Genomic DNA, 24614 nt, shown 5'->3' on the forward strand with positions numbered 1-24614 from the left:
ATCAATCCATGTGTGTAAATATGATTGTTCCTTATTTTATAATGAGCATGCAAGCAAAGATTCATGTCATGTGTGTGGGTGTAGCCGATGGGTCAGTGAAAAGAAGAAGGGGAAAAAGGTTCCACACAAGGTGATGCGTTACTTTCCGTTGACTCCCAGATTAAAGCGAATGTACAGTTCAAGACATACAACTAATGACATGTTATGGCATCATACTGGGAGATCAATAGAATATGGGGTGATGCGTCATCCGGTTGACGGGTATGCATGGAAAGACTTTGATGCCACCCATCCTGATTTTGCAAAAGATCCCAGAAATGTTCGTCTGGGCTTGGCTGCTGATGGGTTTAATCCTTTTGGCAACATGAGCTTATCATACAGCATGTGGCCTGTGATTTTGACGAACTACAATCTCCCCCCTTGGCTATGCTTGAAGGAAGAGTATTTTATGCTAACTTTGCTTATTCCTGGGCCAAAATCACCGGGTAAAGATATGGATGTATTTCTAAGACCCTTGGTGGATGAGTTAAAACAATTGTGGATTAACGGGGTCGACACAAGAGATGGCACAAAGAATGAATTGTTCAAGATGCGTGCAGCCCTTCTGTGGACAATTAACGATTTCCCTGCTCGTAGTAGCTTGTCTGGTTGGAGCGGGCAAGGGTATAAAACATGTCCAACGTGCAATGAAGACACCACTTCCATTCGAGTGATTGGTAAGACATCGTATGTCGGTCATAGGCGATTCTTGAGGAGTAATCATAAGTATAGAAGGGACAAAGAATTTGATGGCAAAGTTGAGAAAAGAAATCCTCCACAACAGTTTACTTGTCAACAAGTTTTAGATCAAGTCAATGCTTTACCGCTTCAAGTGTCTGGTAAACATGACAGATTTGGGGGGGGGGGGGGGGGGTGAAGCGCAAGCGAGGTGCAGAGGAAAGTAATTGGAGGAAAAAAAGTATTTTCTATGAACTTGATTACTGGAGTTCAAATCAGTTAAAACACAACCTAGATGTGATGCATGTTGAGAAGAATGTGTGCGACAGTCTCCTTGGGACTTTGTTAGATAATGATAAATCTAAGGACACCACTAACGCAAGACATGATTTAAAGAATATGGGGGTTAGGAAATCATTGTGGATTTACGAGGATGCCAATAAAAGGTTAATGAAACTGCATGCTCCATACGTGTTCGCTTTTGAACAGATGCGAGATTTTTGTCAATTTTTGAAAGGAGTGAAGTTGCCCGATGGTTTTTGTTCTAATCTAAAGAAAAAAGTCACAGACAATGACTCAAACATTGTTGGGTGGAAGTCCCATGATTGTCATGTGATAATGCAACGATTACTTGCAGTAGGTGTTCGCAAGTTTTTACCAAAATCTATATCCACTACCATCACTGAATTGTGTAATTTCTTCAAACAATTGTGCTCTAGGACACTGAACGTTTCTGATATGGAGAAAGCTAAGGATGACTTGATTGTTATTTTATGCAAGATGGAGTTGATTTTCCCTCCAGCATTCTTTGACATAATGATCCATCTGGTTTTGCACTTGCCTGATGAAGCAATATTGGGAGGACCTGTATTTATGAGGGGGATGTATCCTTTTGAAAGATACATGAAAAAATTAAAAAACTATGTCAAGAATAAAGCTCGTCCTGAAGGATCTATAGTAGAAGGATATGTTGCAGATGAGGCTTTGACATTTTGTTCAATGTATTTCAAAGGTGTGGAAACAAAATTTAACCAGCCTGATCGTAACGAAGATGCACCGTATGTGAATCGACACCTCACAGTGTTTGAATCTCAATGTCGTCCTCTTAGTAAGGGAATTCCTGTGCCCCTCGATGAAAATACTCGGAATAAAGCTGAGTGATTCATATTGGATAATTCTCCAGAAACTGAAGTGTATTTAGAGTAAGTACATAATTAATATTCATTTTATTCTTTGTTCAATCTACTCCTTAATTAACAATATTGACATTGTTAATTAATTAACAGGGAACACCTAACTGAGGTGCAACAAAGAGATATGGCTGCCAATCATAAATTGATACATAAGAAAGAGTTTCGTTCATGGTTTCATAAGAAGGTAACTTGTACTTAGCAAATTGCATACTACAAATTACATTCTCATTCTAATATATTTCTTTATTATTAGATATATGACTTGCACCAGCTTGGGTCATTAGAGCATGCTGATGAATTACTAGCTTTAGCATCTGGGTCAGATCTATTGGCTTACTCTTACCAAGCATGTATAGTGAACGGAGTTCGATTTGTTTCATACAATCGAGATCAGAATCGAATTACACAAAATAGTGGAGTGTGTGTTGCTGGAACAGAAGGTTTTAACTATTACGGGCAACTTGAAGAAATACTCCAGCTGTCTTTTACTGGTTCTTATTCGATGGTATTATTTCGATGTAAATGGTTCAATACAGATCTGAAAAAAAAAAAAAAAAACCATCACTGTAAATAATATTACTAGTATCAATGTTAGCGGTGTATGGTATAAAGATGAACCGTTCATACTAGCTAGTTGGAAACAAGTATTCTACATCGATGATCTCGTTAGAGGACGAGATTGGAAAGTTGTCCAAGAAGTGAATCATCGGCAAGTTTGGGACTTTCCAGATGCTTCAGATATGATTGCTGATGTTGATGTTGTACATGACACCAACTCATCGAATTTTGTTTTGACTATGGATCTCGGAGAGTTAGTAGTTCAGCAATCTGATGTACCAGCGACTCAAGTCAACACGGCCCATCGACCTTCTTTAGTTGTTCAAGAAGATGATGGATTTATTAATGACAATGAAGATGATATGGCAGACAGTGTAGAAGAAGCAGAAGATGAGGATGAATTAATTGTCGACCTTAGTGATGATAATACTGATGATGTGTGCCCGATAGATGTTGATGTAATTAGTGAGGATAGTGACTATTCTACTTAGTTTTGTATCTAGTGTTCAATGTATTATACATATTGAGAAATAAAAAGTTCGTTTCCAAATAGCATGTTTCAAATTACCTAATCAATTGAAATAATACTCAATAAATTAATTATAAATAATAATTAAATATTAAAATAGATAGGTTAAATTACTGTCGTGTTAGTAGATGTCAGCAGATGTGGCTAGAGCTCACGGTGGAGACGCTGGCGGTGATCCTCCACCGGATCCTACTAGGATCCCGACTACATGCGAGTCAGGTCATTTTTTTGTTATTTTATTTACTCACATATGTTTATCATGTATATACTAATATTCTATGTATTATTAATAAAAAAAATACAGGAATCCCAACTAAGAAAAAGGGTCGTGGCGCAGCTATTGGAAAAGATCTAGAGGAGAAGCGGCATAAAAATGGAAAACCACTGGAAGTAACGTTTTGCCCACGAACGTACAAGGTTGTTGGGGGCGAGCACGCTGCTTTTGTCCGCCTTGTGGGAACCCAAATTAAAACGAAAGTTCCCGAACATTACGGTTCATGGGAATTAGTGCCTAAACAATACAAGGATCAGGTCCTTGGCATAATTCAGGTAAAAATAGTATTAAATATATATTTTTTAAAATTTGTCTTTAATATAGTACATATATTATTAATATGTTTAATTTTCAATTTAGTACTATTATCAAATAGCGGGCCGCGAGGATTTCTTAAAGTGTTTAGGTGGTATCGATCGAGAGATGAAAGACCGATATCGTAATAGGAAAACACTAAGACGCGAACACTTTGAGAAACACTACAATGGACCGGAGGATTGGGATAAGGTTCTAAACAACCCAACCAATGATGTTAACAAGGAGGAGTGGAAGCAGATCTGTCAGTTATTTACAAGTCCACAATTTATTGCGCGCTCCATAAAGAATAAGGAAAATCGGAAGAAACAAAAGTATTCTACAACGCAGGGTACAAAATCGCAGGCAGCCATCCTATAACGTCCCTAAGGTAGGGTACGTCTGCCACATACTCGTAATTCTAGGGTTTACGAGTATGTAAGGCACTTGACCAAAAGAATTAAATAAAATGATACGAAGAAATACAGAAAAATTTAAAACTTTTATATAAACTTATTAGAAGAAATTATTACACGTATGAATACTTTAATTTTAAGGCAGCCATATGAAAACTCTAAACCATTATTGCATTGCTACTGAGTCCGTGCTCCACAAGTTGCTCAACAGCTAAAGCCACACCTGGAAAAATGTTGGAAAATAACATAATGAGCTAACGCTCAGTAAGCAAATCTCATGCATACACATACACATGAATGTCGTGAGTTTGTAGTGCACATATACTAATATGCTGACTTATATACTTATGCATTTCATTTATTGCACTTTCAAACTTTACTTTTATGCTCTTTCTTTTAGTTTAACATTTTTATGGGCCCAATATCACTTGTGCACACTGTTTGATTCAGCCAATTTCTGCAGGGCTTATTACACATATCATATAGAATCCCATGGGTTCTCCTCTGGCTAGCCATCATCTCAGCTAGGCTCATCATAACACTTATTTCATCGTCGCCATAGCTGCCATACTTATTACACATATGGAGGAGAAAGACGGGAACATGGCAAGCGTGTCTGAATGGTCAACTCTGACCTAGCCCATACTAGTGGGCAGCCACTATTAGTCTTATAGACCTCCGTCTTCTTTGCTGAACTTACTTAATTGCTTCATCAAAACAGTGGCACCCTTTTTAAACATATTATTATCACTTTGCTTAAGTCTTGTGTCATTAAAATGTTAAATTTTACATAAGACTTTTCAAGGCATTTCATAACTTTTCTCATATTCCTATGCATGGTCTTATATCACATAATAATGTATCACATAACTGTACATGCCATGCATACATGCTGATGCTGAAATGCCAATGTTCATGTTCATGATTCGTGTTGATGGTATTCAATCAAGGCATTGTATCACATCTCATATAACTCAAAACATCTTTAGTCATAATACATGAAGCTTTGGGTTGGTGGCGTTGTTATACCTTAACGTAGAGCTATGGCTCAGGTCTAAGGTTTCCAGCCTAAAAACTTAAACGCTTCATATATCATAACATATAACAAATCATGAACATAAAGTAATCCACATATCCATCAACATAAGAACACATACTTGCACATAATTCATATCATTCTTAACCAAGTAAGACATCTTTCACATATCACAGAATTCATCAATTACATATCACACAACACCCTTATGGTGTTCATATAACCATTATTCACATACTTATCATATGCATCATCATCGTACCATACTTAACTCATCAGATGTACACAATCAATGTAGTCATGCATCTTACACTTAAGCACAAAAGGTGAGATTTACTTACCTTAGGTCCTTAGCTTATTTTAAAATTGCTCAGCAAGAGTCAATCAATCAAATCCATACAAATGCTATTCAAGGCACATCATTTATTAAATTCTATCAAAATCGTAAATATACACTATTGATAGTGTCTATTAACAATACCATAAACTATATGAATGATAATAATAATTATTATCAACGTAATACAAATAACTCTTCATATAAAACCGTGCTTTAAACCTTGCTCATAAGATAATGTACTCTTATGATAATAATAATAATAAGAATAATAATTATCGTCTATAAATAAACTTACTTCAATATTAATAACAAAAATACTTCAATAACAATACATATATGAATGTATATATTCAAATAGTCATTTTATAAAAGAAATTATATTTTTAACATAAATTTGTAATAATCGATATAATGATAATAATATAAATATAAATATTTATATTATTATTAATTAGTCATAATATCAATTCCAGTGATATAATAAATATACTTTATCCAAAATTTACTGGTCTTACAAATATCAATAACTGTAAGAAACTAATACTGATATTATTTTGATATTCAAATATTAATATATAAGAATAATTGTTAAATAATAGGTTTACTATAAATCACACTTTTCATATATATATATATATATGAAACTATATTCTTAATTTACTTAACAAAATAATAACAATAATAATTAAAATTACTTAATCATAAAAATTTCCATATTAATATAAAATCAATTAAATATGTATTTTTATACTTTATTTAATATCTAATATTTTCTAGAAAATTGGACAGCACAACGGCTATAAAGTGGACAATCCCAAAATCAAAACCTGTATAAAAAAATACATATAATCCCAGACAGCCAGTAAATTACAGAAAATATTCCATATATCAATAATATATAATTATATACTATAAATACACATAATAACAATTACTCTAATAAATCACAATTAAATCACAATATAGGTCAAAGAAATTATACCACAATGATCGGGTTCCACAATAAGTCAAACGGTGATTTTCTGAAACTCAAAACGTACTTCGGAACCTCGAACACTAAGTTTCGACCGTCGGTCTACGGTGGCTCGTGGTGGGCCCACCACCCAACTATGGTAGATGTAGGAACAAGTTATTGGGTTTTGAAGCCCACAACACGAGGAGCACGATGGTGGTGACGGGTCGGCAAACGGATGCCCGAGGTGGCCGAATCGCAACTTTGAAATCGCGGGGTGGCCGAACTTAAATCGAGTGGTTGAGGCGTTTAATTGGCGAGTGAGCTCTAGATTCCCGCGTGGGACGATAGTTCGGAGGCCTCTGAATCCAACTGTCCGGCACGTGGCTAAAATTGGTGGCCGGAAAGTACTCCTGCGTCGTCGGCAACAGTAGCACGCAGAGAGAGAGAAAGAGAGAGAGAGAGTTTCTGAGGAGAGAGAGAGAGGGGCTAGGGTAAAAAGAAAGGCTGAAGCATTTTCTTTTCTTTATTATTTTTTTATTTTTTAAAATTACACTTGGACCCAAAATTCTAAAATTCTTTTCAAATAAGCCCTTTAGCAAAACTTTCTTAATTTTATAAAAATCCCCAATTAAAATTATATGACATTTGGGTCCAATACTTGACTACTCAAGTTTCTCTCTCTTTAATCTCATTAAAACATAAAATGATATTTTAAACACTATTTTTCCATTACTATTTCTTAAATTTGTAAACTTGTACATTTCATGTATTAAAACTCTGATTTATAATAAAAAAATGTATAATGAAAATGTTGGATATTACACATCCGTTTTGAAAAAGTAAGTAAAAGATAAAATATTATCAAAATTATGTTCTTTTAAATTATATGTTCTCTAACATTTGGGTTATATTTTTTAGACGAACCCGGACCTCATTGAGTCATGGAAGGATTATCATTGGATGAAAGCAACAAATGATTTCGTGAACGATGATGCTCGCCCAGATTATGTAAGTTTGAATTATATTTTTTAATATTAATAGAGATATATTTAATGTTAGTGTCTAACATTTTTTGAAAACAGGAAAAACTGAAGGCTGATCTTGAATTACAAACTCAGCAAACATCCACTGGTGCTTCTAATAATGATAATCCGTTATCAGTTGATCAGGTGGAGGTGCTACAAAAAGTATTAGTCCAAAGGCGTGGACATGTGCGAGGAGTGGGCCGCAAATTGAAGGGGTCGGGGTCGAGGTCGAGGTCGGGGTCGGGGTCGGGGTCATCATCTACCGAACACTCTCACTTCAGCGAGTCTCAAGTTCCTCCTCATCATTCAAGAGAATATATAGAAAAATTGGAGAATAATCTACAGAAATTGACTGATCAAGTTAATTTCTTAACTCAATTTTTTATTCCTTCATTTCGTCCACCAAACGTTCAGATGTCGCCTGTGCCTGATAGTGACAATATTTCTAAGGCTTCGTCTTCTCAACCTCCAGCTCCAACTCATCCTTCTATGTACGGGGCAGCGGCGTGTCAACATATGGTACCTCCATATATGTACGGAGCAACACCTTATCCGTGGCCGATTCCACCGCCCTCCCTGCCGTTGTATCCCTACATGTATGGAGCTAGATCGTCCACATTACCTCCCCAATATCCTTGGCCGATGCCGCCACCGCAGCAATCACAACCACAGTCACCGCAACAACCACAAAAAGAAGACAATAAGGAGGAGGACGAGGCAGCTGATTTAGAAGACTAGGTTTATTTTATTATTAATTATTGTTAAATTTTATGAACAATATGAATATTTGCTATGTTATTGTATTGTGAATATGTACAATTGTTATTTTGATAAACTAATTTGAATATTTAATATAATATTTTTATTTTTAATATATTTGTTTTCAATTATTTAAATTTTAAATAATAATTTCGATAAATAATTAATTAAAATTGTATTTAATTAATTTATTTTATTTTTTTTATAAATAAAATAGTATTAGGGGCGACATTGTCACCCCTGATAATATGCCACGTGTAACCATTTGGGGCGACATAGTATAGTATTAGGGGTGACTAATGGAGTATCAGGGGCGGCATATCGACAAAAATAATTCAAAATTTTCAAATTTTTGAGGCGACATTTCAAGTTTTAGGGGCGACCCTTCGAGTCGCCCCTAATGTTCCCTTTAGGGACATTTTTTCACGGGTGACTAATCAAGGGCGACTTTTCGGGTTATTAGGAGCGACATGCGTTGCCCCTAAAACTCATTTTTGTTGTAGTGTCACCTCCTTCGAGAATAAATAGCTTCTGCGTCTAGGGTTGGCTGGGTATGGAGACCGAAGCTTGGGAAGAAAAGAGAGACGAATGAGAGAGAATGAGAAAGTAACATTATAGTTTTTTAATATTTTAAAATTTTAATTAATCAAAATATCATTTTTTTTTATTTTATATTAATTTTTATTTATTAAATTAACTAATTTATAAAAGTAGGGGCATTTTAGTCATATTTAAAAAAAAGTTGACCAAAATCAGGCCTAGGGTATTATTTTGCTCTATTTTGCAAAATGTAGTATCTAAATTATCATTTAACAAAACAGAGGGTCCGATCAGTAATTTTTGCACAACACAAGATCCAAAATGGTATTTAGCCAAAAAAAACTATATTGATTTTATTGATATATATTTATATATATTATAAATGTGAGTTTAACATTGTTGACCTTCAAATTGGTCAATGACACGGAGTCAAGTAAAATGATAGAAAATGAGATGAAATCAAGATAAAAAGATAAACGACACAAAAGGCTTATAGTGGTTCAGCCCCAGTCAAATGGTAATGACTTACGTTCACTTAGTGTTCTTATTGATATAAAATCCCAAGAATTGTGATCAATGAACTAGGGTTCACGAGTTTCACAAGCTCTCGGATGAATACAACTATGGTGGATAAAAACACTCTATTTCTGTAACGCCCTAAACTCCAGGGACCATTACGGTGTGCATTTTAAACAGTGTTAAACTCGTTAATCGAGCCATTTCGCCATAATTGTGTAACTAAGTATGATTAGCGGTTTAGGGATTAAAATTTTTGGTTAAGATATAACGTTTCACTAAAATGTTTATTGTATTCATTGGAATCCCAAAAATATAATTTAAAGGTTTATTACAAGAAAATATTTACAACTAGCCGATCTAAGCGGTAAAACAGGGTTTAACCCTAGTTCCTCTTTCAACCCTCAGCCATGGCGGTCGAGCAGCCGCATATGTACACATCGTCACCTAAGGTCTCCAACTCAAGGATGGTCCAGCTTTCTTTTGCCTTTACCTGCACCACGTAGCACCCGTGAGCCGAAGCCCAGCAAGAAAACTCAATATGCTCATGAACAGTAATAACATGTCATCAAATCATAAAGTGCATGCCTAGTAATAATAGCCTTAATCACGCATGCAAATAAGTTCAAGCAATGAACGGGTGACTGACCAACAAGTCACTAACAGGGGGTCTGTACCTTTAAACGAGTGACTAATCAACAAGTCACTAACAGGGGGTCTGTACCTTTAAACGAGTGATTAATCAACAAGTCACTAACAGGGGGTATGTACCTTTAAACGAGTGCTAATTATCAGGTCACTAGCAAGGGGTCTGTACCTTTAAACGAGTGAATAATTATCAAGTCACTAACATGGGATTCTGCTCCCTTAGCCATGTGACAAAACAGTCACCTAGGCCTTTGGCCCTAGCCCTGAGTAACTAATCATATACTAGTCAAGCGCTTATAATTTCCATCGAACTTAGGGTCGGTCTAGCATTAATACCCCATATGAGTCATTCAATGCCGATGTCGATTAGATCTAATCTTTTATCGGCTCTGTGTTCATGACGCTTATGCTGTTTCTGACTCCTAGTCAGTAACGTGCGACCAGTGTCGATTCTGACTAGTTAGTCAGTGCCACACACAAGTAAGCAATGCTACCAGGCATATATCATATGTCAAATATCTGAATACAGGGGCATTCAGCATGCTTACTTAACAATTGCTAGCATAATTAGGATCATGCACAAACACAAAGACCCAAGCTCTGATCAATCTCATAGTCAATATTCATGGCATACCCTAATCACATGTTTCTTGTGCATCACATGCATCACATTTAAACATCCAACATGCATCAAGAATAACCATGCATGTCACATACACAGGGTGCAATTTTCTTACCTTTGATCCAAGCACAGGTTACCAATAAACGAGCCACAAGCACGATCCTGATTCAAAGCCGCTAGTGATAACCTAGTCACAACCATAAACGGTGATCCAATGAGTTCAAGTTCTAAAACCAATCCCTGAACCAAGACTTAGCCTCTGGGACATCGAATCCCACTAAACTGTGTAGTAGGAACGATCCCGAGGCCTAAGGTTTGAGTTCCCATGCTCAAAACATCACTTCGGCCACAAATGCCCTCAAGCCCCGCGGCCCCAACTCACTGAGCTGCAGCCCCCAGCCAAAACAGAGGTGCCAACATCAGGCATCAGCACCAAGCGCCGCGGCACCACTATTCAAGCGCTGCGGCCCCTAGACCCCTTCAGCAACCTTTTCCTGCTTCATCGAGCCAGGGCCGCGACGCCCAAGAACAGGGTCGCAGCCCAACCTCGAAGCAGCCATTTTTCCTTGATTTTCCACTTTTAAAACCTTCCAAAAACCTATCCAAACATCTCCAAACTCAAAAATCAAAGTTCCCAAACATCCCCATGATCCAAAACCCATAAAACCCAAGCTTCAATTCAATCAAAAACTCATCAAAACACAAAGTCCAATTCAAGCTTAAAAACTTTAAAAAACTTAGAACTTAAAACTTGAATTACCTCTGATTGAGTTGTTCCCAACTAAATCCTCTGGCTAATAAGCTTCTAATCTTTGCTAGGATCGCTATGCCTCGATCCTCACTTGAATCTGAGTCCTAGAACTCAAGTTTATTCCTTCGAAAATGCGATCGGGAGACATAAATGGAGCTTAGAGGGAGAGAGAACTTACTGAACGTTCTTTTTATTTCTTAAAAGGTTACTTCAAGCTTAAGTAGCCTCAAACAAATCCTAACGCTCGGGGTCCCGAAAATGTCCCCGGGGGCAAAATAGTCAAAACCTCCATAATTTCCCCTGATCTTACTAACTCCTAATTTATCACCAAATATTTATTCCCATTACCCAATAACCCGGTAATGCTAAATACCCATTGACTCACTCCGAGTCAAGAATAAATCTCGTTGTGACTTTCCCACTAGCTTACCTCCTAGGATCGTCTCGTGATGAGTAACCCTAGCATAACCAAATAATAAAAAAGCACCACACACATATCACATATATGCCAAATATGCCTGAAATAGCCAAAATATGAAAATCACCCAATTAACCAGAAAGTGGGTTCACATGCATATTTAATACACTTAAACATGCATATTATCATTTAATAACATAATAAATCAATTATGGCCCTCCCAGCTTCCTAATCAAGGTCATAAACCTTATTCGGAAATTTAGGGCATTACAACTATCCCCTCCTTACAGAAATTTTGTCCTCGAAATTTGTCTTAACAGCGCGGAATATAAATTCCGCACAATTGATTCCAGTTTCCTAGGTCGTTCCCTCGACCTCACTGTTTCTGTATCATTACCTTAACCCAAGGTATAACTTTGTTCCTTAGAACCTTATTCTTTCTGTCTCATATCTGGATTGGCTACTCCCTACAGGATAACTTAGCCTCAAATCCCCAGGTTCTCATAACTCAACTCGTGAGTTTCCTTTAACTCATGTCCTCAGCATGGAATTAAAACATACACCGTATATAATTGACAGAGCCAAAACTAAGGCCCATCCAAAGTCAACCTGACCAGTCCTATCCAGGACTCAAACTGCTATACTACTCTAGGGCTCAACTTTCCCTTAACTCCTCACCCCTTTCCATGGTGATACTTTTGAGGAAGATACAATCTTCTACCTGGAACTCCATGTTCCTGCTTTTCAATTCAGTAAAACTTTTCCATTTACTCTGAGAAGTGAGCATCCAAGCTCTAACTTCTAATAATCTCAATGATCCCTTGAACCACCTCAGGATCCAAAATCAACATCTCACCCATCTCATTCCAATGAACGGGTGAAAAACATCCTCTATCATACCTTATCTCATAAGGTACCTTTCCAATACTGGATAACTCTCTCTCTCTCTCTCTCTCTGACTTACCATCAGTCTGACGACAATGAAGTGTACTGAATTCCATCTATATACTCATCGCCTTCCTTAACCCTTCCAAGCCCTGGAAGTAACAATAGAGTCTTCATCTAATAAGATAAACCTTGAATTCCATGAAGGCGCACTATCTCTCTCACATAGAAATCTGAATACTGATCAGTTGTATTACTTGTCCTTACTGATAGAAGTGTCTCACTTTAAATACTGGTCCATAATGACCCAATGCCAGCTCATACTGACCCACTAACCTAGGCAATCCCACTACGAAACCCATTGCAATGCATTCTTATTTCCATTATAAAATACTCAAAGGCTGCAATAGCCTTACTGATTTCTGATATTCTGTCTTGACCTACTAACAGGTTAAGAATTCTACCACATATTCCATTATGTCCCTCTTTATCTCAGGCCATCAATATTAAGCTTTCAAACTCTGGAGCACTGTCATGATGCCTGAATTAAGAGAAAATAAGAGTAGCACGAGATTCATCTAGAATCTCCCAATCAATCCCAATGTTCAGCAGATTCCAAATCTGATCCTTATACCATAATAAACTCATACCTACACTGTTTAATCCTTAGCTAATCCAGCTAAGACTTTCCACTCAATCTTTCCTATATGTGGTTCACTCAATCATCTTTCCTTTTGATCTTCTCTAAGATAGTAATCTCAAGCATAAAACTGACCTCCTGGCCCACCAGAAACTCTACTCTAGTTCTGGTCAGATCCTTTAACCAACATGTTGCATAAGCAATCACTTCTCCCTGTCACTGAGGTGTCATAACTACCTACTAACTGATTCTGATCTGCAAGAAGTCTCAAAACCCTTTCCCAAGGTACATGTAATATCTTTACCACCTAAGGAAACTCCTACCCCTATGGCGTTCCTTGACCTTGGCAAATCTCCGCAGAGAATACACCACAATACCATCGTCCAAGACGATCACAAATCTCATTCAAATAATCCTTTGAATACGTTCATCTAACTCATCAAAACACTCAACATTGATTAAACTCTCAAATCATAACTCAGCACTCCTAGTGCCCTTATCTAATATAATAGTCTTCTAATTAACCTTATCCCTGGTCTCTAACTGGTACTAACCAGATCCAAGATCCACCTTAGAGAATACCATCTTATCCAATAACTGAATCCCTTGGGTCTTACAACTTTGCTGAAGCCGTTCAAACAGTGCCCTAAATCTGATTCCATCCTTGGTACTAATCCAATCACCATTCTATCTCTTCATATAAAGGAAACCCTGGCAAGTTCCCTGGAAACACATCCAGAAACTCACAGACTAGCCCAGTCTATCCTGACCCCATTGCCACAATGTAAGTGGTATCCACCACACTAACTAAGAGTTTTATGCATCACCCTGCAATAAAACTCCAGCTCTTAATACAGATGTCATCAGCATACAAAACCCATGCACAGTGCCACTGTCTCAAGGCTTCCCACTCTCAAGCCCAAGAGTTACTATCCTTTCCATACAATTTAGCATTGCCCCACACTTTGCTAACCAATCCAAATCCGACATCATCTCAAAATCAATCATAACCAACCTTATCATATCAACTGATGAGTCCTTTCCACAATAATTCACCTCATATCTTAAATCACCAGTACAATAGCACTTTCCCATCATAACATAACCATGCAATCTGTATAATAACTCCATGTTTCTCCAGATGCAACAAGCAAAGAACAACATGGTACTAAAACCAATCAGCATAACTCAAAAATCAGAACTATAAAACTAACCTGCCATCCCTGAGGAACTAGTCTCAGTCTTGAATTCTGACTGCATCGGAACAAACACTCGAGCTGGAGTCGAGCTGTCCATCCCCTTTTACTCATCCTCTCTTAGCATTGGGAAATCCTTCTTGATATGCCCAACCATTCCACATAAGAAACATGTCTTTGGTCGACACCCCTTCAAATGACGTCTCTTGCAATGAGCACATACTAGATAAGTCTTCCAGCTCTCCTTCTTTCTTGCTCCAATAAATGGAGGTACCACTACCTGAGCTTCGTGCTCTCTGGCACTCTTCTTCTCATTCCTTATGCTCTCAACAACAAGAGCCTTCTCTACTACCTGAGCATAGGTAGAGATTTCATGCACTGGGGCAACTCTAATTCCTTGAGCTATTTTGGAATTCAATCTCTGAACAAACCTTTCCTTCCGAGCTACATCTGTGAGTACCATGTCAAAAGCGAACTTGGCCAACCCATCAAATCTGTTAACATACTTGGTTACTGTTGCATTTCCCTGAACGAGATTCAGAAACTCATTCACCTTAGCAGTCTTGGCTGCATCGCAGTAATACTTTTCATTAAACAGGTGCCTAAATTCTTTCCAATCCATCACAGTTGTGTCTCGTGTCTGGGATACTACTTCCCACCACGTCTGGACATCATCTTGCAATACATATATCGCACAAATCACCCTCTCATGACCTACCAGCCCCATACTGTCCAGAATGGAGCTGATCATGCCCATCCATTCCTCAGCTCTGAATGGATCTAGGCCTCCCTCAAGTACTGGAGGGTAATACTCCTGGAATCTTCCACAGAGAAACTCCCATCTGCTCTCAACCCTAGGCTGAGCCAAAACTGGTGCCACTCCTGGCAAAACAATGGAAGATGTGCTCCCCAACAGATTCTGATGTTGCTTCAAACACCTAATCCCTTCCTCCTGTCTCTGCAATCTTAATTGCACATTTGTGAACATCTGCTGAAAATTCATAGGAGCAGATGAAGAACTAAAACCCTGGCTGTAACTCCCAGCCTCTGTGTAACCACCACCAGGCCTCATTATCTGCCTTGGATATAAACTTATTGATTGAATCTGCAGTCAATAACTTGACCCATTAATCATGATGAGCATATCAAGAGCTTTCCCCACGGGAGCAATCTTACCACACCACATTCACAAATTACTATCGTACTAAAAACATGCCCATGGCATTTATACATCAATCATAATCCCTGTTCTTCCTACATTCATACCTTGCCTCCAACTCCAGCACGCAAATATCACAATCATATATGTTCATGGAGCAGGTAGTCATATGATCACATTCATATATATATATTCACGGAGCATATAATCATATAGTTAAGAGCCAGGCTCTATCAGAATCTCATGCTCCCTAATACAATGTGCAGGTAAAGCATTTACATTCTATTTAAGCAGTTTAGTACATAACTACAGAAATGGTTACCATTCCCTGAGTGAAGCTATCTTCAGTGACGATTGTACATGCCCACCTTGTCTTCAGGAACCATAAACCTTGGCTCGCTCTGATACCAAATTGTACCCTAAACTCCAGGGACCGTTACAGTGCGCATTTTAAACAGTGCTAAACTCGCTAATCGAGTCATTTGGCCATAATCGTGTAACTAAGTATGATTAGCGGTTTAGGGATTAAAAATTTTGGTTAAGATATAACGTTTCACTAAAATGTTTACTGTATACATTGGGATCCCAAAAATATAATTTAAAGGTCTATTAAAAGAAAATATTTACAACCAGCCGATCTAAGCGACAAAACAGGGTTTAACCCTAGTTCCTCTTTCAACCCTCGGCCATGGCGGTCGAGCAGCCGCATATGTACACATTTTCACCTAAGCTCTCCAGCTCAAGGATGGTCCAGCTTTCTTTCGCCTTTACCTGCACCACATAGCACCCGTGAGCCGAAGCCCAGCAATAAAACTCAATATGCTCATGAACAGTAATAACATGTCATCAAATCATAAAGTGCGTGCCTAGCAATAACAGCCTTAATCACGCTTGCAAATAAGTTTAAACAATGAATGGATGACTGACCAACAAGTCACTAACAAGGGGTATGTACCTTTAAACGAGTGACTAATCAACAAGTCACTAACAGGGGGTCTATACCTTTAAACGAGTGACTAATCAACAAGTCACTAATAGGAGGTCTGTACCCTTAAACGAGTGACTAATTATCAAGTCACTAACGGGGGTCTGTACCTTTAAATGAGTGACTAATTATCAAGTCACTAACATGGGATAACGCTCCCTTAGCCATGTGACAAAACAGTCACCTAGGCCTTTGGCCCTAGCCCTGAGTAACTAATCATAGACTAGTCAAGCGCTTATAATTTTCATCGAACTTAGGGTCGGTCCAGCATTAATACCCCATATGAGTCATTCAATGCCGATGTCGATTAAATCTAATCTTTTATCGACTCTGCGTTCATGACGCTTATGCCGTTTCTGACTCTTAGGTCAGTAACACACGACCAGTGCCGATTCTGACTAGTTAGTCAGTGCCACACACAAGTAAGCAATGCTACCAGGCATATATCATATGTAAAATATCTTAATACAGGGCACTCAGCATGCTTACTTAACAATTGCTAGCATAATTAGGATCATGCACAAACACAGAGACTCAAGCTCTGATCAATCTCATATTCAATATTCATGGCATTCCCTAATCACATGTTTCTCGTGCATCACATGCATCACATTTAAACATCTAACATGCATCAAGAATAACCATGCATGTCACATACACATGGTGTAGTTTTCTTATCTTTGGTCCAAGCAGAGGTTACCAATAAACAAGCCACAAGCACAATCCGGATTCCAAGCCTCTAGAGATAACCTAGTCACAACCATAAACGGTGATCCAATGAGTTCAAGTTCTAAAACCAATCCCGGAACTAAGACCTAGCTTCCGGGACATCGAATCCCACTAAACCGGGTAGTAGGAACGATCCCGAGGCCTAAGGTTTGAGTTCCCATGCTCAAAACATCACTTTGGGCACAAATGCCCTCAAGCGCCACAGCCCCAATTCACTGAGCCGCGACCCCCAACCAAAACAGAGGTGCCAACATCAAGCATCAGCACCAAGCACCGCAGCGCCACTATTCAAGCACCACAGTCCCCAGACCCCTTCAGCAACCTTCACCTGCTTCATCAAGCCTAGGCCGCGATGCCCAAGAATAGGGTCGCGACCCAACCTCGAACCAGCCATTTTTCCCCGATTTTCCACTTTTAAAACCTTCCAAAAACCTATCCAAACATCTCCAAACTCAAAAATCAAAGTTCTCAAACATCCCTATGCTCCAAAACCCATAAAACCCAAGCTTCAATTCAATTAAAAACTCATCAAAACACAAAGTCCAATTCAAGCTTAAAAACTTTAAAAACTTAGAACTTAAAACTTGAATTACCTTCGATTGAGTTGTTCCCAACTAAATCCTCCGGCTAATAAGTTTCTAATCTTTCCTAGGATTGCTATGCCTCGATCCTCGCTTGAATCCAAGTCCTAGAACTCAAGTTTCCTTCGAAAATGCGATCGGGAGACAAAAATGGAACTTAGAGGGAGAGAGAACTTACTGAACATTCTTTTTATTTCTCAAAAGGTTACTTCCAGCTTAAGTAGACTCAAAAAAATCCTAACACTCAGGGTCTCGAAAACGTCCCCGGGGGCAAAATAGTCAAAACCTCCAGAATTTCCCCCTGATCTTACTAACTCCCAATTTATCACCAAATATTTATTCCCATTACCCAATAACTGGGTAATGCTAAATACCTCTTGACTCACTCCGAGTCAAGAATAAATCCCGTTGTGACTTTCCCACTAGCTTACCTCCTAGGATCGTCTCATGCTGAGTAACCCTAGCATAGCCAAATAATAATAAGGCACCACACACATATCACATATATGCCAAATATGCCCTAAATTGCCAAAATATGAAAATCACCCAATTAACCAAAACCCAGGGCCTCTGGGTTCGAGTTTCTGCCTCTGCACGAGCTCATCCCGTCCCTCTCGTTTGACATTACAAAGGTAACCTCTTATTTTTATTACATTCAATTTGTGTTTGTAGTGTTATATTTTAGGATATTTTATGTTTTTGTGTCTGGTTTTGGGTTTGAATTTGGTTGGTTAATGTATGGATTAGTGTGGGTATGTTAAGAGTGAAGTATGATATTTTTTTGGGTCTGGTAAGGTTGCTCGATGGTGGTTCGATGGAGTTTCGATGGTGGTTCGCTGCATGCTCGATAAGTTCGATAGGTTAAGCCATTAAGGCTTCCAAGTTTAGGCTCGATAAGGTTCGATGCATGCTCGATTGGGTTCGATAGGTTAAGTCATTTGGGGTTCCAAGTTTATGCTTCTGTGGGTTTCATGCATGTTCGATGAGGGTTCGATGCATGCTCGATTAGGTTCCATAGGGTAGGCCCATTAGGGGTTCCAGGTTTAAGATTGAGGGATTCGATGCATGCTTGATGGGTTGGGTATTTTTTTGGGTTTGATGGTGTTCGATGTTGGTTCGATAGAGTAGGCCTTAGGGGTTCGATATTGGTTCGATAGGGTGGCCCATTATGGGTTTCATGTTTAAACCTAAGAAATTAGATGCATGCTCAATGGGGGTTCGATGCATGCTCGTTGGATTGGGTTTTATGTTGGGTTCAATGGTGGTTCGATGCATGCTCCATGGATTGGGTTTTATGTTGGGTTCAATGGTGGTTTGATGCATGCTCTAGGGTTGTTCGATAGGGTGGGTCTTAGGGGTTCGATGGTTCATGTATGTTTATTGATGGGTTTTTCACGCGACTTTATTTAACTGTATTATTTTTATTTTTATTTTTTGCAGATGTCGAAGTTTCTTTTTCCCTTGATAGATCACTTTCCTGGTCAAGTCACATATAGGGATAATGGTTACTTTAAAACAATCAAGGACAAGTTTGAGGAGCTCTGGTTGATAGAAAGGGTGAAGGAATCTGCTTTCAAACAATTTTTCGTGGCTGAGAAGTTAGACTTCTCTGCATCTCTCATACATCAATTAATGTTGTGCAAGATCCAGTGCAACAAAGAGGATGAGTTGCATTTTCATTTGGGATCTAGACCCTGTAGATTTGGTAGAGGTGAGTTTGCTTTGGTTACAGGGTTAAACTTCAGTGTTGGGCCATCTAAGAGTGATTTGAAGAAACACTTGACTAGTGACCACTTAATCAAGGAGTACTTTAATGATGAAGAAACGGTGAAGATAATGCATTTGGAGGCTGCTTTAAAAAACTGCATTGTAGTTGAAGATGCCTACAAGTTGGGCATATGTTTCTTTGTTGAGGGGGTTTTACTTACACGAGAGGGCAAGTTAAATGTCTAGATAGATTCACTGAAGATGGTGGAGGACACTGAGTACTTCTTTACTTACCCATGGGGGAAGGTGTCTTTTAATAAGCTTGTGGATGCATGTCAAAAGGACATGCATCATTAGAAGAGGAACTATGAGAAGAAGAAGAAGGAAGTTAAGGGGAAACATAAAAAAGAAAAATACAGTTTGTATGGTTATGTCCCTACATTGTAGTATTGGGCATACGAGGTCATCTAGCAGTTTGCACGTGAGTATGGTATTAACCATGGAAACCAGTTTCCGAGGACGCTCAGTTGGTCGAGCAATAAGGAGCGTCCTATTTCGAAGGCCGACCTTGCACCGATGTTTAAGAAGATGAGTGTAAGTTCTTCTATATTATGTCAAAATACATTATTCTTTGGTGGTTTCAAACTAACTTAATGCTTTGTATTTGATGCAATTGATTGTGTTGTCCATGTTGAAGCCCCGCCCTTCGGAGATAGATTATTATAGTGCTCTGACTGAGGGTGATGCTCCCTTGTATCCTGGGTTGGGCCAAGAAGAAGAGGTAGAAACTCCCACTGATTTTGAGAAGGTGGTGGAGATAGCTGCTGAGGTTGCGAAGGCAGCCAATATTTTTGTTGATGGCCCTGATGACGAGGATACCCCAGTCCCCATCGGCCCCACACCCTCGACCCTGGCCCCATCAGTACACCCCAGTCCTGATCAACCTCATTTACGGGAGGTGTTGGAGAGGTTGGAGCGAGTCGAGATTCGTCAAGATACCATCCTACAGAACCAGTCGGTCATCATGGAAGCTGTCAATAAGATCTTGACATTTGTACAAGATCTTCGCAGAGGCACGACGGAGAATGATTCTGATTCCGACTCAATTGACCTCCCAGATGATTTTGTCGTACATGACATAGGCACTCCTCCCCCGATAGTACTCACAGCAAATCTCGAGACCCCAGGTGTTGCTATAATAGAACCTGGGGATGTTGCTAGTGTAGAGTTTGAATTGGCCAAGAGGAAAAGACGCAAACCTAAGAAATTTGAAGACTACACCGACCCAACCAGGAAGAAAGCTCGTGTGGATGCGATTGATGACGTGCCATTAGTCCTCGATCCTCTGAAGAAGCCACTTGCTACACAGTACAGGACGGTCGACAAGTGGTTGCTTGGAGATATTCCGAACAAGACGAAAAAGGATGTCAAAACTGGTGTGTATGGTCCGAGTTGGTTTCTGATGCTGAAGACACCACAATTTTGGATCGATGATGGGGTAAGTAATTTTATTAATATATTTTATCTGGTATAAACATTGGTTCTGATAGGGAGAGGCAGGTGTTTGGTTCTAGTAGCTTTAAATGGGGTTCGATAGGAGTTCGATGGGTAGAGGCAGATGGTTTGGTTCTAGTAGCTTTAAATTGAGTTCGATGGGGTTCGATAGGAGTTCGATGTTGGTTCGATAGGGGTTCGATGGGTAGAGGCAGATGGTTTGGTTCTAGTATCTTTAAATTGGATTCGATGGGGTTTGATAAGGGTTCGATAGGGTTTCGATGGGTAAAGGCAGATGGTTTGGTTCTAGTAGCATTAAATTAGGTTAGATAGGGGTTCAATGTGGATTTGATGGGTAGAGGCAGATGGTTTAGTACTAGTAGCTTTAAATTGAGGTCGATAGGGTTCGATGGGGTACGATGTTGGTTCGATGTAATGACCCAACTATTTCTAAGGCCTTGGACCATTAAAACTACTAGACATAGCCACTATTTTTGAGAAAACATACATAAGGAATATTCATAACTTTATTAAAAACTCCAAAGTAAATACTGAAATACATAAATGAGCGGTATGGGATCCCATTATTTTAAAATAAAACATAACTTTAAATTAAATGAAGTTGTTTACAAAACTAAATGCAGAAAATACATAAAAACATAATTTAAAGAGACTAAATAAAAATAACGTCGTCCATCGAATCCCTTCATCCTTAATACACAAGTCAAGCTACCAAGAATCCTTTCGCCACCATATCTATTTTCCTGCATCACATAAAAAAATAAAGAAGTGAGCTTAATGCCCAGCAAGGAAAATCTACTAACACATATAAGCATAAAACTATATTATAAACATATTCTATAAAACATATGACTATAAATAAAAACAAGTATTACAATGACCATCATAATTCTTGGGGCTTGCTAGCTAGGCAATCATATGCCCATAAATTTACGGGGCTAGTTATCTAAACAAGTCATATAAATTTATGGGGCTCGTTATCTAAACAAATCATATGCCCAAGGAATATATTATTGGGACTTGTTATCTAAACAAGTTATATGTTTGTTATCTAAACAAATTATATGCTTGTTGGCTAAACAATTATATTCTTGTTATCTAAACAAATCATATACTCAAGAGTTAAAAACATATCAAAACATAACAGCACATAAAATCTATCCTATTTTCCTTACCAACACCGGGATATTTGAGAACAAGGACGGGATTTATAACACTCCTAAAACCAACTATAAGAATGGTGAGTATTTCTAAAGAAAAGAGATGATAAAGAAGAGAACTAAACCATCAAGAAGAAGCTTACTGAAAAGAAATCTTAAGTTCAAAGAACTTAAATACCTAACCAAGAATCGAAAACAACGAGTTAGGATTTGAGTAAAGAAAACTAAAGAACCATACATAAATGAACTTAAGAATAAGAATACCTTTGGATGTACTAGAACCGATCTACACCTCGATATTGAAAAAACACTCTATATCTCACTTCCCAAGTGTTTATAAAGCTTAAGATGATAAAGCTTTTATCCCAAACCCAAGCGTATCACTCTATAGTAGCCCTAGCAGCTTGAAGGCTCTGAACACAGCTTGAAGAATGAGAGAAATGGCTGGGTACTAGGTCCTATTTATAGAGTTCAAGGTGTGAAAATATCTCCTTTTAGCTTGAATAAAATAATGAATATTAATTAAAAAATATTTGAATATTAGTTCAACAGGTGCTTAAGACTCAGTCAAAAATGTTCAGAGGCAAGTCAAGAGGTTAAGGGATGAATCAAGCTCGGTTTCTACGACGTTTGAAAATATGGTCCTAGGGCCGATATATCGCCCGCCCTAGGTGATATATCGCTTGGCCCTATGTCCCGGGTGCTCGTGGTTTCAATCGTGTGAAATCAACGTGTTTTTCGTATCTCTCGTGTGGCGATATATCGCCCCTATAGCTGCGATATATCGGCATACGTTGAAATATTAGACACATAATTGCACTTTATCAGCTTAATTTGAATTGGATAAATAGCTTTGACTGATTCATAATACGATCTTAAAGCTGCTGGAAGGTTCTAGAGCTTATAGATCTTTCTTTTTAATTAAACTATTCATAAAAATACTTAAATCCTTAATAAACATGCACACGACAAGTGTCATGATCTTATTAGTTCTATCTAAACCTTATATTATAATAAATGACATCTTTATAATCAGTTATATTAATCAAACCTTATGTTATAATTAATATTCTTAAACTATAGGTTAAACTTATAAGATCTATAGGTGTTGCTACGAGTTTCCAACTAAGTCCCGACTTGAACCAAAATCCATGGTAACTATCATACTATAAACTAATACTAACTACTACTATCTAGCTAGCTAATCAAACATTCTGGTACTCTACATTCAATGGGTAGAGGTAGATGGTTTAACAATTGCTTTCCTATCATTTTTGCAGCATATTGATGCGGCCAAGCATATGCTACGTAGGCGTCGACAGTTCTATCCCGGGGCGTATCGGCAAGATGCTGTTGTGATGAATACTATGTTCTCACAAGTGGTACCAGCCCATTATGATGCATATCAGAATGCCAAGGAAGCGGATAAGAAAAGGTTTTTCTGGGATTCAGATGTGATGTCAATGATTACGGGAATTGACAATCAATTTCTGGCGTCGTGGAAGGGAGTAGACATTGTATATTGGTGCCAGAACTACCTTCAAGCGCATTGGTTTGCAGTTGACGCCTCCATTTCTACTTGGACTCTGAATGTTTATGATTCAGACGTGACAGTGATAAGTGATAAACAACTGCATTCCTTTATGAAGTCATGGTCTACTTTGTTCCCATAGTTGTTCTTGCAGTCACAGCTTTTCAAGGACGACCCTCGATTGACGATTCCACCTAGAGCTAAAAGATGCAAAGAGTTCAACGTGCACCACATGCCAGTTGATTCAGTACCCCAAACCAAAGTCAGGTAATCAAAATTCTAGATTTTATTCAAGTTTTTTAAATTAAATTCTATGTTGATTTTGTTACTAATGCATTTTATGTTTCGTTCACAGTGGAGATTGTGGTGTGTATGCCATCAAGCACATCGAGCACTTATTGGGTAGGCTACCACTTCACACGATCTGCAATGACAACATGGAGTTGTTCAGAAACAAATGAACAGTTGACTTATGGTATCAGAATGTTAGAAATTGAACATTCTCTTCTTGTTATATTTCTTTCCTTAAAATTTAAGTTATTAAAAAAATTGTGTATCGAGCATGCAAATCATTAACGAAAATTAGCAGTAAAAATCCACGCGATCAAAATTCATTAACGACAATAAAAAAACAAAAAAAATAACATGACCAATCAAGTTTAAATAAAATACAACAAAAATTATACTCAAAGTCGAGCTTTGCATGAGGACTTGTTGTGGCCACGACCACCACATCTACTGCACTTACGCATTTTCACATCTTTTTCCCCGCCGGATGGCCAACGGTTTGTCCTTGGTCTTCCTAGCTTTGGCTTCTTTGGAAGACCAACTTGTTGTTTCTCTATGGGTACACAAACTACCATATTCTTAATGTCATCTGGAAGTATCCAGTCATCCTCGTTCCCAGTTGGGTAAATGGTTTCTTTGTACAAATT

General features: G+C 38.2%; 1 protein-coding gene across 1 annotated transcript; it reads left to right on the forward strand.

The window, feature by feature from the left end:
- The first annotated feature begins 2735 nt into the window (after positions 1 to 2735).
- Positions 2736 to 19231, forward strand: LOC133825710 (uncharacterized). Its single transcript, XM_062258618.1, has 7 exons — positions 2736 to 3216; positions 3302 to 3546; positions 3632 to 3778; positions 7231 to 7320; positions 7395 to 7487; positions 7752 to 7828; positions 19207 to 19231. The coding sequence occupies exons 1-7, from the start codon at positions 3126 to 3128 to the stop codon at positions 19229 to 19231; spliced, it is 768 nt and encodes a 255-aa protein (XP_062114602.1). The 5' UTR covers positions 2736 to 3125.
- Positions 19232 to 24614: the final 5383 nt, after the last annotated feature.

Source organism: Humulus lupulus, chromosome 3 (genome assembly GCF_963169125.1).
Source record: "Humulus lupulus chromosome 3, drHumLupu1.1, whole genome shotgun sequence".
NCBI classification, from domain to species: domain Eukaryota; kingdom Viridiplantae; phylum Streptophyta; class Magnoliopsida; order Rosales; family Cannabaceae; genus Humulus; species Humulus lupulus.